Source organism: Anomaloglossus baeobatrachus, chromosome 2, assembly GCF_048569485.1.
Source record: "Anomaloglossus baeobatrachus isolate aAnoBae1 chromosome 2, aAnoBae1.hap1, whole genome shotgun sequence".
NCBI lineage: Eukaryota > Metazoa > Chordata > Amphibia > Anura > Aromobatidae > Anomaloglossus > Anomaloglossus baeobatrachus.
The window spans coordinates 101,951,600-101,968,176 of record NC_134354.1 but is presented as its reverse complement, the minus strand read 5'-3'; the positions used below and the strand labels follow the sequence as shown (position 1 = coordinate 101,968,176).

At 46.7% G+C, this 16,577-nt stretch overlaps 1 protein-coding gene across 2 annotated transcripts in view; it reads left to right on the top strand.

The window, feature by feature from the left end:
• Positions 1-16,577, top strand: part of ANKRD13B (ankyrin repeat domain 13B) — a 337,586-nt gene that overhangs the window by 288,906 nt on the left and 32,103 nt on the right. For both annotated transcript variants that reach the window (XM_075335244.1, XM_075335243.1), the window contains exons 7-9: positions 4,646-4,712; positions 7,380-7,461; positions 14,359-14,423. In XM_075335244.1, the coding sequence (XP_075191359.1) occupies positions 4,646-4,712; positions 7,380-7,461; positions 14,359-14,423 (214 nt within the window). The remainder of the gene's footprint in view (positions 1-4,645; positions 4,713-7,379; positions 7,462-14,358; positions 14,424-16,577) is intronic.

The window sequence follows — 16,577 nt, the reverse complement described above, 5'->3', positions numbered from 1 at the left end:
TTTCCGCAGGAACGAGGAACAACATTGTACCTGTTGCAGCACCGGCATTATGGAAATGTCGGAGCCTGCACCGATGATACGATAACGACGCTTTTGCGCTCGTTCATCGTATCATCTAGGATTTACACACTACGACATCGCAAGTGACGCCGGATGTGCGTCACTTTCGATTTGACCCCACCGCCCTAAGTCATATGGCAAGGCTTGTTAAAGGGTCTATATTGGCTTTTAGGATTGCTACTTCCAATAGATCCCCGTAGAGTTCAATCCCTCTTTATTTCTGAAAAGACTATTTGCATAATCAATATCGCAGAGGATTGGTGCATGGCCTATAAGTCAACTTACACCATCATATCATTCTCCACAAGAAGAGACCTTACACTTTAGATCCCCATGAGAGGCTTTGTATCAGACCTCATACTTTGCACTGAGGAGGGACAAACACCTTGAAACACATTTTCAAATATAGTATTTGGTTTGGCTTAACTGAAGTCATTTGACAAAGCTCAATAAACGATCAATATTGACTTTTAATGCTTTAGGGTATGTGCGCACGTTGCTTTTTACCTGCTTTTTACCTGCTTTTTTGCTGCTTTTTCTTCTGCGCTGTTTAATGCCAAAATGGATGTGTTCTTCTATTCAAGCAAAGTCTATGGGAATTTGGGTTTCTTGTTCACACTATGTTGTTCAAAATGCTGCCTTTTTGTGGCAGAACTTTGGTCAAAAACTCAGCTTTGCAGTGCAAAACCCAAATGGCAAAAACAATTGACATGTTGCTTCTTTGAAAAGCTGAGTTTTTGACCAAAGTTCTGCCACAAAAAGGCAGCATTTTGAACAACATAGTGTGAACAAGAAACCCAAATTCCCATAGGCTTTGCTTGAATAGAAGAACACATCCATTTTGGCATTAAACAGCGCAGAAGAAAAAGCAGCAAAAAAGCAGGTAAAAAGCAGGTAAAAAGCAACGTGCGCACATACCCTAAGTTTGTCTGTAAGTTTCATATCTAGCTGAATGATCTGCAAACTAAATACAAATCCTTCAGAGCTCTTGCTGTACTTGGCCTTCTCTGTACTACTGCTGCTTGACTCAGGAAAGTCTGACTGAGGGCCTTCATTTACCATACCGACCACCATCCCAACCCACTTTCCCAAATTGTAACCTAAATTGAGACACAAAGACTGTGTGACATTGGATATAAAAAGCCACAGCAACCCTGTCTTTTAATTAACAACAAACAATCAATAACATTTTCATATACAAGAATAATAATCCAGTAATAACATATCCACTTGAGAAGGAGGGGGGTAAGTGAAAGTTCCCGGTGTACTTAATTGCAACACCAGTTCCACCACCTGCCCTCAGCCGCACCACGTCGAGGACACCTAGCCAAGTGTTACCCAACTTTCCCGCTGAGACCTTACCCCAGCAGGGACCCACATTAAACCAACCATACCATTGCACCACCAGGGGTAACCCGTTCCTGCATAGGGTTTCCCCCCTTGCTCTTTTGTGCAATCCACCAACTTCAAATATCTTCTTCCTTTCCGCCTTCTGCTGTGACAAACATAACTCCTTCCCATCTCTTCATGTCCAACTCCAAAACTCCAAAATATGGCAGGTGGGCGGGATGATTCTGGACTTCGTCCAGGTAATGATTGACCACCCCCACCCCGAAGCCCTGTGTTACGAACCGGCGCCGCCATAGCCGCAAGCAGCCTGCTGCGGTTCCTGTTGCGCCCAGGCGCCGGCTGCTGTTCTTGGCCGTGCCTCGGGTCGTCCAGTTGGCTGTTCCTTCCACCACGTCTAAGTGTGGAGAGGCGGCTAGTGCGCATGCGTGCGCCGATTTACCCCAGCCAGAGTTTAAGCCCAGTGTTTTGCCTAGTGAGCATGCTCAGCCTGATTGTGTTATGTCTGAGACTAAGTCCTCAGTTCAGGCTACTGAGCATGCTCCCACAATTAACCCTAACAGCCTCTTTGCACAGGTACTTGGACTTCGTGCTGTGTCTAAGTGCTGGGATGTGCCTACTGAGCATGCTCAAACTGATAGTCTGCTTTCTGAGCCTGTTGCTCAGGCTACTGGGCATGCTCAGGCACTTAGTGCACCAGAGGCTAGGTCCGGTAAGGACCTCACTGAGCATGTCCGTGAGGTGGCAGGCCCTGATAGGGCAGAGGGTGTCAGGTGTCCTGATGACGTGGCAACTCCGGACTGGCTCGCAGAGGCCCGCCCCTATGATCTGGCACCTCAGTATTGGTCGTCAGACGATGACTGGTGAAGTGTTTGGGGCGTGGCTGCCATGAGGTCATCAATGACGTGGCGGTTCCGGATAGGTCGCATGTGACGTCACTGATGACATGGCACCCTGCTATTGGACCTTGGTGGTTCCACCCTGGGTTTGGGGCGGACCCAGGTTATAAAAGAGGCTGGAGACAACATGGAGGTGCGCAGTCTTCACTTTTGCTCAGTCAGAGCACACCTCCATGTTAGAGCCTCATTGCGGCATAAGCCTATGTTGGGAAGCGGTAGGTAGGGTTAGGCGAACGGTGCCTGTCACGCCAAGATTCGTGGCTCGGCACATCAGGGTCAGGCGCCGTGCTTCCCTCCTGCCGTTCCAGTCTTGCTATAGCAGCCCAGTGGCGTTAACTGGGCTGCGGCTGCTGTGCTTCCTGTCCGATTGTGCCCCCTACGCACACGGACAACACACCTGCTGCGCCACCTGTCCGATTGTGCCTCCTACGCACACGGACAACGCACCTGCTGCGCCACCAGTCCGATTGTGCCCCCTACGCACACGGAGAACGCACCTGCTGCGCCACCTGTCCGGTTGTGCCCCCTACGCGCACGGACAGCGTACCCCAGGACCCCTGTGGAGTTAACAGGGTGTTCCTTATCCTCCTCGGCTTCCCGGTCAACGCTACTGGTGTACCCATTTGGCCTGACGTGTCCTACACACACGTGGCCAGTCAAGAGGTGGCCAGAAACGCTAATCGGAGGACCGCTCGGCCTGACGTGTCCTACACATGTGGCCGACAGTGCGCTTTCGTGGCGGTCTTCCGGTCAACGCTACTTGGTTACCACCCGGCCTGACGTGTTTCCTGCACACGTGGTTGGTGTAGCGCTAGGTGCACCAAAACGCTAATCGGGTTGTCGTCCGGTCTGACGTGTCCCAACACACGTGACCGGTTCCCAGAGTTCCTGGGTTATCTCAGAGCCATCCAGCTCTATAGTCTCCGCCTAACCCTCAGGTGCCAGCAGCTCTTTTGTCATCTGGATCACGGTGGGCCCCGACTGGCGATTAGGATATATACCCCCTGGTCCTAATCTGCCGGTCCCCCCGTAACACCCTGCCCTATATACTACCCTATAACTGCAGATAATCCAGCTCACTGCCACCTGACCTCACCGTTCCTCAGTCTTGGGCACCGGTCCTGCCCTGGCCGCGAAGCAATAAACAGAAAAATGATCCAGCTGAGTGCAAACGGTGATTTATTCGTGCATAATTAGACAGTGCACAGAAGAAACGTTATGATTAAGGGTGTCAAGCCAGAAACGCGTTAACATCTTCTCTGCACTGTCTGATTATGCACGAATAAATCACCATTTGCACTCAGCTGGATCATTTTTCACCCTATAACTGCCCTCCCCCTGACCAATCACAAGACCCTCAAAATCCCAACAGCCCCTATAACCCCACCCTCCAATTTTCCAGCACAAAGTGCATTCTCACCTTAAACCTCCTATACCACAGGCCTGGCATCCCTCCTTAGTCATGCTGCACTCTTTTGAGCCCCTTTTGGGTGGTCAGTCCGGGCTGTACTTTCTCTTAGTATTAGAGATAGCAAAAAGGAGGGGGATGTACAAAGATAAGTAATACAATGTAGATACAAAGATTAAGGTTTCATGAATATTCATGTTACAACCTTTAAGTACAGTACAGAGGTGTACACCAATAACATTTACAACAATGAAATGTTAGGTGCCATCCACACCTTTCCTTCACTCCATCACACCTCATCATCCTATCACTGTCTTTTTGGGAACACCAAAAGCCCCCTGAAACCAACATTCTAGAACGTTAGAGGATGATATGGTGGCATCTGTGAGATTTGCCAACTCCTCCAGTAGTCTGAGACATCACCTTTTTATGGTAGCTTTCTGGACATTCTGCGTGGATTGGCAAGTATTAAAAGTGGTGCTACTAATTATAATGTTATTTTATTGCTTTGTTATATTCTGATATATTCTTGAGACTAAGGTTAGAGCTCTACTTTCCGGCATTTGGCAAATGTTTTTCGGTACAGAGAGGTTGTTCAGTTCAAGTAGAGAAGAATAGATCTGGAGTCTGGCAGAAAGTAAGAAGCGGTGTTGTTTTTAAAGCAGTGAAGCTTATATATCATTTTCATTTCTGAGATTTATCAAAGCAGTCAGACGGCACAGGTTGGCATCACTTCAGTGCTGGGTGACACTTTTATGTCCAAAAACTTCATTAAAATACTTGGTCTGGCATATCCTGATAACAAGCTCTGTGGAAGGTAACATGAAAACAGCTTTTCTGTGATATTTCACATTGCTTCCGTTACTTCATATACACGGTCCTGGATCATGATTATAAGAAGCAATTTTGTGTTTTTTTATTTCCTTTACAGAAACAAATCAGGAATCCTCGGCTGGAGAAGTGAGAAAACTGAGGTTATCAATGGCTACGAGTCAAAGGTAAGACACATAATCGGGGCAGTAATCCAGATAGGAGTGGAGGTGAGGGGAGCTAATCATTATGAATTCCAATATCTGTACCCCGGTAAAATCGCTTATTCTATCGGAGTTCTTAGGGGTACTTTGCACGTTGCAACATCGCTACTGCGATATCGTCGGGGTCAAATCGCAAAGTGACGCACATCCGGTGCCGGTAACGACGTCGCAACGTGTAAAGCCTAGATGCGCCGATAAACAATCGCAAAAGCGTTGTAAATCGGTGATCTGTGTAGTGTCGGACATTTTTATAATGTCGCACCAATTGGAGATACGATGTTGTTCCTCGTTCCTGCGGCAGCACACATCGATGTGTGTGAAGCCGCAGGAGCGAGGAACATCTCCTTACCTGCCTCCACCGGCTATGCGGAAGGAAGGAGGTGGGCGGGATTTTACGTCCCGCTCATCTCCGCCCCTCCGCTTCTATTGGCCGCCTGCTGTGTGACGTCGCTGTTACGCTGCACGACCCGCCCCCTTAGGAAGGAGGCGGGTCGCCGGCCAGAGCGACGTCGCAGGGCAGGTAAGTGCGTGTTAAGCTGCCGTAGCGATAATGTTCGCTACGGCAGCTATCACAAGATATCGCATGTGCGACGGGGGCGGGTAACATCGCGGTCGGCATCGCTAGCATCGGCTAGCGATGTCGCAGCGTGCAAAGTAACCCTTAACTAAACCTCTACTGATTCTGGCTTACATTCATGTCATGACAATGCTGGACCCTAAACAATGCATGTCTGTAATGTAAGTTGAAAGGTATAACACTCATGTAGTGATGGGATGACCGGCCTGTGAGCTATCAACAGCAGTATGCCAGTCACACTTGGCACAATCCGCCCCACAACACTACACCCTTAGGGCCGAGTATACTCTTCACCTGCTCCCACTAAACAGAGGTGGACTTTTGCAGAGCTTTTCCCAGGTGCCTAAAAGCGGGGTGGCCAGTGACCTGGTACACTCTCCAGTAAAACGTAAGAAATAAACAATAGAGGTGAGGGAGAATTAGTCCAGGGAAAATGACCAACGAGTGCCATATCCAAAGCCTGGGATTAACCCAAGAAACTCTACGGTAAAGGCTATCAACCAGAACAATAAAGTGCAAGTGAAAATAATCAGCAGTCAACAAGAAAAACTGCTGGTTTAAATATCACAGACCACATGATACCGCAGAGGTAACACCAAATTTTCACCCTCCACCCTGAGAGACTGAGAACAGGGCCATGAGGGTGGAGAGGAGGGAACCTCCCACCACACCCCTGAGCCAGTAGACATGGCGTCCAGAGTTCCCTGACAACAACTGACGCTGGGGAACCTGGCATCCCAAGACCCCAGAACAGCACTAGTACTGAGAGCAACAGCATCCAGCCCCCTCTCCCCCACACACCAAGACCCGAGATTGGACCTTAGTAACAAAGGGCTCAGGCATGGGCAGGGCCTCATGCCAACGCCGCCCACAGAGGCGGCACCCCCCCCCCCGACCACAGTACAATGGGAGACCTCTCGCTGGAGAGCCGGGGCACTCCCATAAAACATAATACTGTGTAGGTGGCTCTGTGGGGACATCTTTCTGTGTAAGGCATTTTGTGTATGTATGTAGTAGGTATAATAATAATATTAGCAAATACCTCCAATTAGAAATGTAGTATAGTTTTACTGATAAACTACATCTCTTACCTCATGTGCAGGGCATTGCAACAGATTAGGCATCCATGGTTACCTCAACTTATATAGTGACAGTTAGTTAGTTGCATGTTGTTGTAACCATGGATATCTAAACTGCAATATCCTGCACATGAGGTAAGAGACATGGCATATCAGAACTATACTACATTTCAAATTGTAGATATTTGATAATATTATTATTATTACACCTGCTACATATTGAGATAGGATCTTGGAGATGGGAATACCCCTTTTCTTCTGCTCAATATTAAGGGACACAAATTAATATAAAACAATAATATGAGCAGAATTAAGTTCAACCGGTTAGTTCGCCCCTTCACGACAGTCACAGTAGCCAATGTGGCCTCTGGAGAATTATTTGCTGAACCCTAAGTTAGATGATTTACCAGGGAGCTAAAGACAGATGCAATTGGTGTAAAGAGAGCACTCTTATAATTTTGTGCATGCCTTTTTTTTCCAGATGATCCCACATAATAATAGCAGTCATTAGTTACATGAGTGAATGGTTCCAAAGAAGTTAGCTTGTAAGTAACATTGGTGACTGGGCTCGTGGACGAAGTACGTCTATGTATTAAGACGGTTGGTTCTGTGAACCCCAGTTAGGCAGTGGGGAGCTGGCTGTCACTCAGCATAATATCGCCAGTCCCGTCTCGTCTACAGAGCATAAAGGTAAAGGAGCCGCCGCTCTGTTGACGTCAGTGGAAGCAGCTGAATCGCCGGCAGGAGCGGTGTGTGACTGCTCTGTGCCAGGAAAGAGCGTCGTCGAGCACAACAGACAGGTAGACAGCAACTACCTGCCTATTAGTGCTTACCCACATTTTTATATATATGCAAAGTCCCGGATATCCACTTTAATGAAGAGGGGATAATAATATATTAATACATTCTATAACAATATAATATAAATCAATGAGCCTTCACAATTGTGTTATACGTCTTTCATTCTCTTCTCAGGTATACGGGGCTTCCAATGTAGAATTAATTACTAGAACCCGCACAGAACATTTATCGGACCAGCACAAAGGAAAGAGCAAAGGTAATGTTCAATACACAGATGGTTTTACCCATAGGCTTTTTTCACACTTCCATCTTTTTTCCTCAGGCACAATCCGTTGCTTTGAGAAAATGAATCCTGCAAAATAATTCTTACGTTGCATCCGTTTTGCGAAGAATTAGTTGTGAAATGACTGACAGTCGGGCGGAAGCAACGCAGAATGTAACTTTTTTGAGTGTGTCGAAAAAACGGACAGTGACGGTTCCGTTGGCATCCTTCGTGTGTTATAATGGAAGCCTATGGGCGTCGGAATTCATCGGACTCCGTCAATTGACGGATTCGGGTCATGGATCCGTTTATTAGCAACCGAACATGCGTAAATGTGTGAATTCCTTTCTGGTTACAAAAAAATTCTCTCTCTCTCTTCAATATAGATTTTTCACGGACAAATAACTTTTTCCGCCTAAAAAAAAACCCTTCAAAAAGACGGAAGTGTGAAAGCAGCCTTAGGCTAAGGGCAAAGTGTGTTTGGTGTATGTGCACCTGTGCCAAATTCATGCCTAGCCTCCTACAGAGCCAATCAATTGAAAATAGATGACTGCATCTGCCAGGCTGGTATATGTCAAGTTGCTATTTTTTACTTTAATAGGAAAGTACATCTTTCTGTATTTTCCCATACTGTTACCCCTAGAAAAAAAAAGGATAAAGAATACTATTTTCGACAACCTGTAACCTGTATACCTTGTAAGTAACTACATGGTATACAGTTGCATATACGGTATTAGTAAATTCCCGTGCAATAGGAGATTTCCCCACTATGTGCCAAATGTAAAGCCAAAATGTGATGTCCACATCCTCTATCCTCAGTCTTGGGAGCCGGCCCTTGGGCTGTATCACTAAGTGCAGATTTATTGCTTCTAAAGAGCTTGAACAGTTTTTTTTGTAACACATTTAAACTAAGTTCTTCAAACTAGAAAATTGGTGTGAAAAAGTAGAAACGTGTGATGTGACTGTGAAGAAAGAATACACATCCAATGGGCAAAAAATAAGAAAACCTGAAGTGAAAACCACAAGACTCTCAGATTTTTATAAAAATATACAGTAATAAATGCAGTATCTATAATTATCTATAATATTTTGGTGACGTATACTGAAGGCTGCCGCATTGTTACCTTCTTAAACTGCGACAGAAAGTGCAGATGTTTCCAAATATGTTGGAATTTCTGTTGCTGGATCAAAAGTCACACTCGACTCACTTACCGTAGGCTGCAATGCAAGATACACCCGACATGCCACTTGACTGCAACTTTGCTGTTTTATTTATAGCTAAATGACAGCTCTAAGGCCTCTTTCACACGTCCATGGAAAACACACACATTTTTAACGGATGTGTTGATGGTGCGTATGGTCCGTGTGTCGTGATTTTGGCACACGTGTATTCTTTGTGTGCTAACCATGATAGCACACAGGAATCAGGACCTTTTTACTCACCTGTACCTTGTGGTGCTGATGTCTCCGGCGCTGCGGTCACACTTGCTTCCGGGTCAGTGGTTCAGTGAATATTCATGAGCATAATGAGCGGCCCTGAAACAAGGCACAGCAGCACCGAAGACACCAGCGCTGGAGACAGATGAGTATACAAAATCATTTTATTTTACAGAGACGTGTTTTCTCCAGTACATGTCACACTGATGTAACATCACTGTGTGGTCCGTGTGATATCAGTGCTGCTGGAGAAGAACGGACTTTTCTCCGTGTGGAACACACGGACATGTGTGTGCTCCATACGGACACAGGTTCCATGAGAACTCATTGATGTGTGCACAGACCCATTGATTTTAATGGGTCTGTGTATGTTCGTGATTCCGGTATGTGGAAAAACAGCGTCATACGTCCGGAATCACTGACATGTGAAGAAGATCTAAAACTTGTACGACAGCAAGGCGCAGACAAGATGCACGGATGTTTTTGTCAAGCGACTTTTCAGAGAACTGCCATCACACAAGATTTTAACGGGTAGCCCTAATGTTATTATTTTGCTCAATGGTGGTCCCAATGGTCACACCTATAACCAAATAATATACTGGAACCCCGCAGGTCAATTCATACTCTTTTTGAGTCATTTACATTTTAAAGGGGCAAAAAAGGGGTAATTGCCTGAAGAATTAGTGTCCATGTTAAAATTACCAATCAATGCCCCCCCACACCCCCAACATATTTTGATGTGCCCCTGTTCTAAGCTGTCTTTGGAAAGTAGCAGTTAGCATAGCAAAACATGTTTGAGGAGGGGAGGGAAAACGATAGGTAAGTGGGGTGAGGGGAAATGACGTTCCATCTCCTATAGTGCTGGCAGAATACTGATGGAGAGAAAGTTACAAAGAGTGAGAATCTGGACAGTTCCTGAACATATTATGCAGTGTTCACATGTCCTACAATCATCCACTAGAACGGATCCTGCAGGGATCCATTGGCAAAAAAATCTGCAGACACAACTTTTTTATCCGTTGATAAATAACTGATTCATGACGGATCTGGGTTTTTTTAACATTGGAGTCTTCAAAATGAATCCGTTAACTTATTGCTATTTATTTGCCATCTGAAACGGATCCTGCAAGAAAAAACGGCTCCATACAAATGCAAGAGAAACGGATGACTAAATAGCAATCAGTTAACGGATCCATTGTCCATAGACTCCACATGTTAAAAACAGATCCAGCCGACATCCATTATTTCACAACGGTCAAAAAAGTTGTGTTTGCAAAACTTTTTTCCCAACAGATCTCTGCAGGATCCGTTCTAATGGATGATGCTGGATTCACATGTCATGTTGTCATGCGGTATCACAGATCTCTTAGAGATCCATTTGCAAATAAGTTCTGCAAATACAACTTTTTTGTTCGTTGTTAAATAATGGATGTCAGCTGGATCCATTTTTAACATGTGAAGTCTATGCAGAACGTATCCGTTAATGGATTGCTATTTATCATCCATTTGTAACAGATCCGTTCAGGAAACAACGGATCCGTTACAAATGCAAGTACAGCAGATAGATAAATAGCAATTCTTTAACGATTCATTGTCCATAGACTGCAATGTTAAAAAAATGTATTCAGCCGAAATCAGTGTCCCAACAGATCCGTTGTAAGAGATGAGTACAGGACATGTAATCTTAGGGCACATTTCCATCAGTGATTTTCTGGTGCAAGTGCGATCTGATGCAAAATCGGATTGCACTCGCACCAGTATTAAACTATGTGACCATGCCATCCTGGTTTTTTTTTTCTCCACACGAATCACTCATAGTAAAATCGCAGCATGCTGCAATTATCAATGAGACTCAGCTCTGGCACCCCAATGCAACCCTATGGGAGCGAGAAAAATATCGCAATACGGATGACATACGGATAATGCTATGAAGAATGTACAAAATCGCATGTCATACGAATGCTAGGTGAGAAATAAAACGCAGACCATACGCATGACACTCACCCCACTTTCTGAGCGAGTATCGCAGAGATTATTTAATCGCAGATGGAAAAGATCCCTTAGCCTTAAGCCCGCTTTACACGCTGCAATGTATCTTACAATGTGTCAGCGGGGTCACGTCGTAAGTGACGCACATCCGGCATTGTAAGTACATTGCAGTGTGTGACAGGTACGTGCGATTGTGATTGAATGGTAAAACGTTCATCGCATACACATCGTACCTGTCTCTAGAATTGCACGTTAGATTGTTCATCGTACCCGGGGTAGCACACATTGCAGTGTGTGACACCCCGGGAACGATGAACAGATCTTACCTACGTCCTGTGGCTCCCGGCCCACAATGCGGAAGGAAGGAGGTGGGCGGGATGTTTACGTTCCGCTTAGCTCCGCCCCTCCGCTTCTATTGGCCGGCTGCCGTGTGACGTCGCTGTGACGCCGAACGTCCCTCCCACTCCAGGAAGTGGACGTTCGCCGCCCACAGCGATGTCGTATGGACGGGTAAGTACGTGTGACGGGGGTTACTGACTGACAGCGAATCTAATGTTGAGCCGTCACCCGAACCCGTCAATATCGGTGGGTTTGTCTGAAAATTAGGGTACACTCACACGAGTGTATGACTCGGACGAGTGGAATGCAAGAAAATCTCGCATTGTACTCGAACCAATGTTAGTCAATGAGGGAGATCAGATGGTTATCTTTTTTCTCATCCAGATTCTGGATGAGTGAAAAGTCTCAGCATTTGATCGAGCGATATGTCACTCACCCCCTTAAGTCTATGGGTTCGAGTGAAACATCTGACTGCATTCGGATGACACCGGAGTGCAGTGTGATAATCACATCAACTAACAATGGAGGAGATGGGGTGAGCTGCCAATGGAGGAGATGGGGAGAATAGTCTCTCCCTCTCTTCCGCAGCAGTGATCCGATCGCAGGATCGGATTACATTTGCATGACACTCGGCTGACGCTTACAGCACAGCGGGAGCTGAGGGTCATTAGCATATCGCATCGGATGCCATACCATCGTGTGAATCCAGCCTAAGGACCCCTTCACACGTACATGAAAAAATGAACCGTTTTTTCACGGACGTATTAAAGGGGTGGTTTGCTCCCAGTGTGCCGTGTTTGTGGCACATGCGTGTTCTCCGTGTGTTATACGTAATAACACACGTTGAACGGAAAGTCCCGCCTTACCTGATTCTTCCGGAGCTGTCTGTGGTGCTGAATGACAGTGTCCGGCAAAGGCCATGCCCCGCTGACGCTGCTTCCGGCCTCCAGTGAAGAAGATGCGTTGTTCAAATTCACTGGTGGTTGGATGCAGGTGACAGCCGCGGCAGAAACTGCAGAGCTGGTGGAGGGGAGTATGTGGTTTTTTTATTTTTACAATGACACGTGTGTTTCTCCTTTGCGTGTCACGTGGGACCGCATCCACACTACATCCGTGTGGTACGGGTGCGGGCCGCGTCACACCCATGCTGCCGGAGAAAAACGGACATGCCTCCGTATGGAGCACACGAGCACACATCTGCTCCACATGGAGGCACGGGCCAATGGCTGAACACGTGCGTGCACATATACCCATTGATTTTAATGGGTATACGTGTGCCCGTGTCTCTGGTACATGCGGGAATGGACCTAGCACTACCGGAGGCACGTGCGTGTGAAGGGGGCCTAAAGCCTGCTTTACACGGGACAACCGATTGTACGATTTCACAAATCGATCGTACCCACCCCCGTCGTTTTTGCGTCACGGGCAAATCGCTGCCCGTGGCGCACAAACTCGTTTAACCCCCGTCACACGTACTTACCTTCTGGACGACCTCGCTGTGGGCGACGAACGTCCACTTCCTGAAGTGGGAGGGACATTTGGCGTCACAGCGCCGTCACACAGCTGCCGGCCAATAGAAGCGGAGGGGCGGAGATGAGCGGGACGTAAACATCCCGCCCACCTCCTTCCTTCCGCATAGCCGGCGGGTGCCGCGGGACAGAAGTAAGTTGCTGTTCATCATTCCCGGTGTGTCACACGGAGCGGCGTGTGCTACCCCGGGAACGATGAGCAACCGGCGCCATTTTAATTAAACGAGATTATGAAACCAAGAGACGAGTACACGACTCACGATTTGTGAGCGATACTGCGTCGCTCGGAGGTGTCACACAGCCCGACGTCGCAAGCGATGCCGGATGTGCGTCACAAAAACCGTGACCCCGACGATCTATCGCACGATAGATTGTCTCGTGTAAAGCAGCCTTAAGACTGTGTATGGTGTCCTTTTTATACATTATACATTTTATACTTTATGGGGGGCAAGCAGACCTTTATCATTATGGTATTGGGTCTCCGTGCATGTGTTTCTTTTAGGCCTCCTTCACACGTCCGTGTCTCCGGTACGTGTTTGGTCCGTTTCCTCACGTGCCAGAGACACGGGCACACGTAGACCCATTAAAATCAATGGGTCTGCGCTCATGTGCGTGTTCTGCCATGGACTGTGTGTCCGTGTGGAGCATACGTGTGCCCGTGTGCTCCACACATAGACGTGTCCGTTTTTCTCCGGCATCACGGGTGTCACACAGAACGCAAACGGACCACACGGAAGTGTTCCGTGTGACACGCACCGGAGAAAACACACGTCTGAGAAAAAAATAAAAAAATTTTACTCACCTTCTCCAGCCCTGCTGTCTCTGCCGCTGCTGTCACTTGCTTCCGACCCCCTCTCATTATGCTCATTGTATATTCACTTCACTGCGGCCAGAAGCAGCAGCAGCGGGGAATCGGCAGGACCGGGGACCGAAGATCAGCACCACGGACAGCAATGCCAGGGACAGGTGAGAAGAAAGTTCCCGTTCTCCGTGTGTTATCACGGATAACACACGTGTGTCATAAACACAACTCACGGAGGGCAATACGCACCTTTGACACGTACGTGAAAAACGTGCGTGATTTTCACGGACGTGTGAAAGAGGCCTTATCTCTTATTTTCATGTCACCCTTTTTCATTCTTTTTAATTGCAACTTTTATTCTAAATAATATTTCCTTTCTATTCAAAATACAAGTGAAGACCTTTTCCATATCAGGACCCATTTTTGTATGCCATCCGTATAGCTGGGTATAGTAGCTGCTTTAATTTTGTAAAGGGAGTGATTTGATGAATAGATGTAATAGGAAGGAGGGTTATAATAGAATAATACAGGAGAGATTGCAGTGACGGCCGCTCCGTCATATATAGGCACAAAATAAAGTGTGGTTTTAGTAAAAAAAGAATTGCTAAAAAAAAATCCTCATGAAAACAAATTGCTTTATCCCTTGGTAACAGACAATGTGACAACCCTCATAATCTCTAGAAGAAATAATGCTTTATACAGGATATGAAAGACTATATTTCAGTCACAGTCGTAGGTATGAAAATGGTCAAGTCCATCCCCATTTGTGATACAATGTCTCAATTTTCTTTCCAGGTAGTAAAACGCCTTTGCAGTCATTCCTGGGGATAGCGGAGCAGCATGTGGGACCAAACAATGGGGTGAGTATTATTTGTGATTGCTGAAACCTTGATAGCAATCAATGTCGGAGTTGTTTCTTTCCCTGCCTCCGCCGTGTGACTATACTTAAAAGGGTTGTATGAGCCGTCGCTCTGAAATAAGGATTTAGTGCAAATCAATACCTGCTGTTGCAGAATGTGCTCGGAGGAGCCTTGTGTCTGACAGTTATCAATAATTGTATCCTGAAGATCTAAAATTACCTCGAGATGAAGACAGAGACGCTGCACTTCACTTTACAGATGCGTGATGTATGGCAATGAAACAAAAGGGAAAATATTGGGCACAAAAGAAATGTATCATTTGTAGGTAAAGACAACTGAAAAATATGTTTATGGATTTTCCATTATGTATTTACAATGAAATATAATTAAAGGGGTTTTCTGGATTTGGAAATACTGTGCACCCCTTGGATGCAGTTTAATAAAAACAAACTAGGTTTTATTCACCCTCCCTGGGTCCATGCTGAGTCTATGCTAATTGTATTGAAACTACATAACACAATAACACAGCTCAGTAAATGGACATGCTCTCAGGTTAAATAGCAAAAACCTGCTGACAAATTCACTTTAACCACTTTACAACCAATGATGTACCTATGTGTTACTGGCCCTTTAGTGGCCAATTATTCTCCGTGCATGTCTGCTGATCAAGTGTCCTATTCCCACCGGAGCCCGTTCCTGCGACTTCTGCTTCGGTCACCATGCGCAGCTGTATTCTCGCCATGGACAGTGCTGGTTATAGGGGACGAGTTGGTGCCAATGGCTCTGGTGGGTGCAGGCTCATCCACTTAGCTGGGTTTCCCTGGCACCTGCAGTACCACTGGCTGACTGTGGTGGCGTGTGTCTTCCAGCTGAAGTTACCACCTTTCAGTTGCAGCCAATGGGAAGACAGCACACCCTTCTTATTCCCCCTCCTGTCTGCTGGTCCCTGCCAGATATAATTTTGTAGTTCACTGCTTGTGTCTGGTTCACACGCTGCTCCTGAACTTCTGATCCCCATGTTTTGACATCTGCCTGTTCACTGACTACTCTCCTGCCTGCAGTTTTCTGTACTTCGCTGCCATCTCCGGTTTAACCTTAGCCTGAATTCCAGACTACACTCTCGTCCTTTTGTTCCTTTTTGTACTTTGTACTACTCTGGATTGCAGCCTTCCCTAGGGAGCGATCTCCTGTACCTTGTTTAATTCCATAGGGTTTCGGGATTCTTGGGATCCTGCTGAGTAGGTAGCTAGCCTCTAGTCTGTCCGTGACAGCCATCCTAAAGCGGGCTTTACACGCTACGACATCGCTAATGCGAAGTCGTTGGGGTCACGGATTTTGTGGCGCACATCCGGCCGCATTAGTGATGCCGTTGCGTGTGACACCTATGAGCGATTTTGCATTGTCGCAAAAACGTGCAAAATCGCTCATCGGTGACATGGGGGTCCATTCTCGAATATCGTTAGAGCTGCAGGTATGAAGTAGTTCGTCGCTACTGTGGCAGCACACATCGCTCCGTGTGACGCCGCAAGAATGAGGAAGCTCTCCTTACCTGCCGCCGGCCCCAATGCGGAAGGAAGGAGGTGGGCGGGATGTTACATCCCGCTCATCTCCGCCCCTCCGTTTCTATTGGGCGGCCCGTCAGTGACGTCGCTGTGACGCCGCACGGACCGCCCCCTTAGAAAGGAGGCGGTTCGCCGGTCACAGCGACGTCGCAGGGAAGGTAAGTATGTGTGACGGGTCCGGCCGATGCTGTGCGACACGGGCAGCGATTTGCCCATGACGCACAACCGATGGGTGCGGGAACGCACGCTAGCGATATCGGTACCGATATCGCAGCGTGTAAAGCGGCCTTAAGTCTGTGGTCCCGAGCAGACATTACATCAAGGGGCATTGGCTGGAACAATTTCAAGGGTGTCAACACTTTCAGCCATCTTTGTATATGGGGTAAAATCTGAACATTAACCTCAGTGTACTCGCAAGAGAAATTGTTATGTTGCACATTTCAGAACACGCATGACATAGCAGTTTATGCAGTGGGAAAAAGAAAAGCCCAGTGCATGAAATTTATATAAATCACATCCACTGGAACTATGAGACACTGCATTTTTTTATGCAGTGAAAACACAAAACATCAAGAACTCATCAAAGAGAATT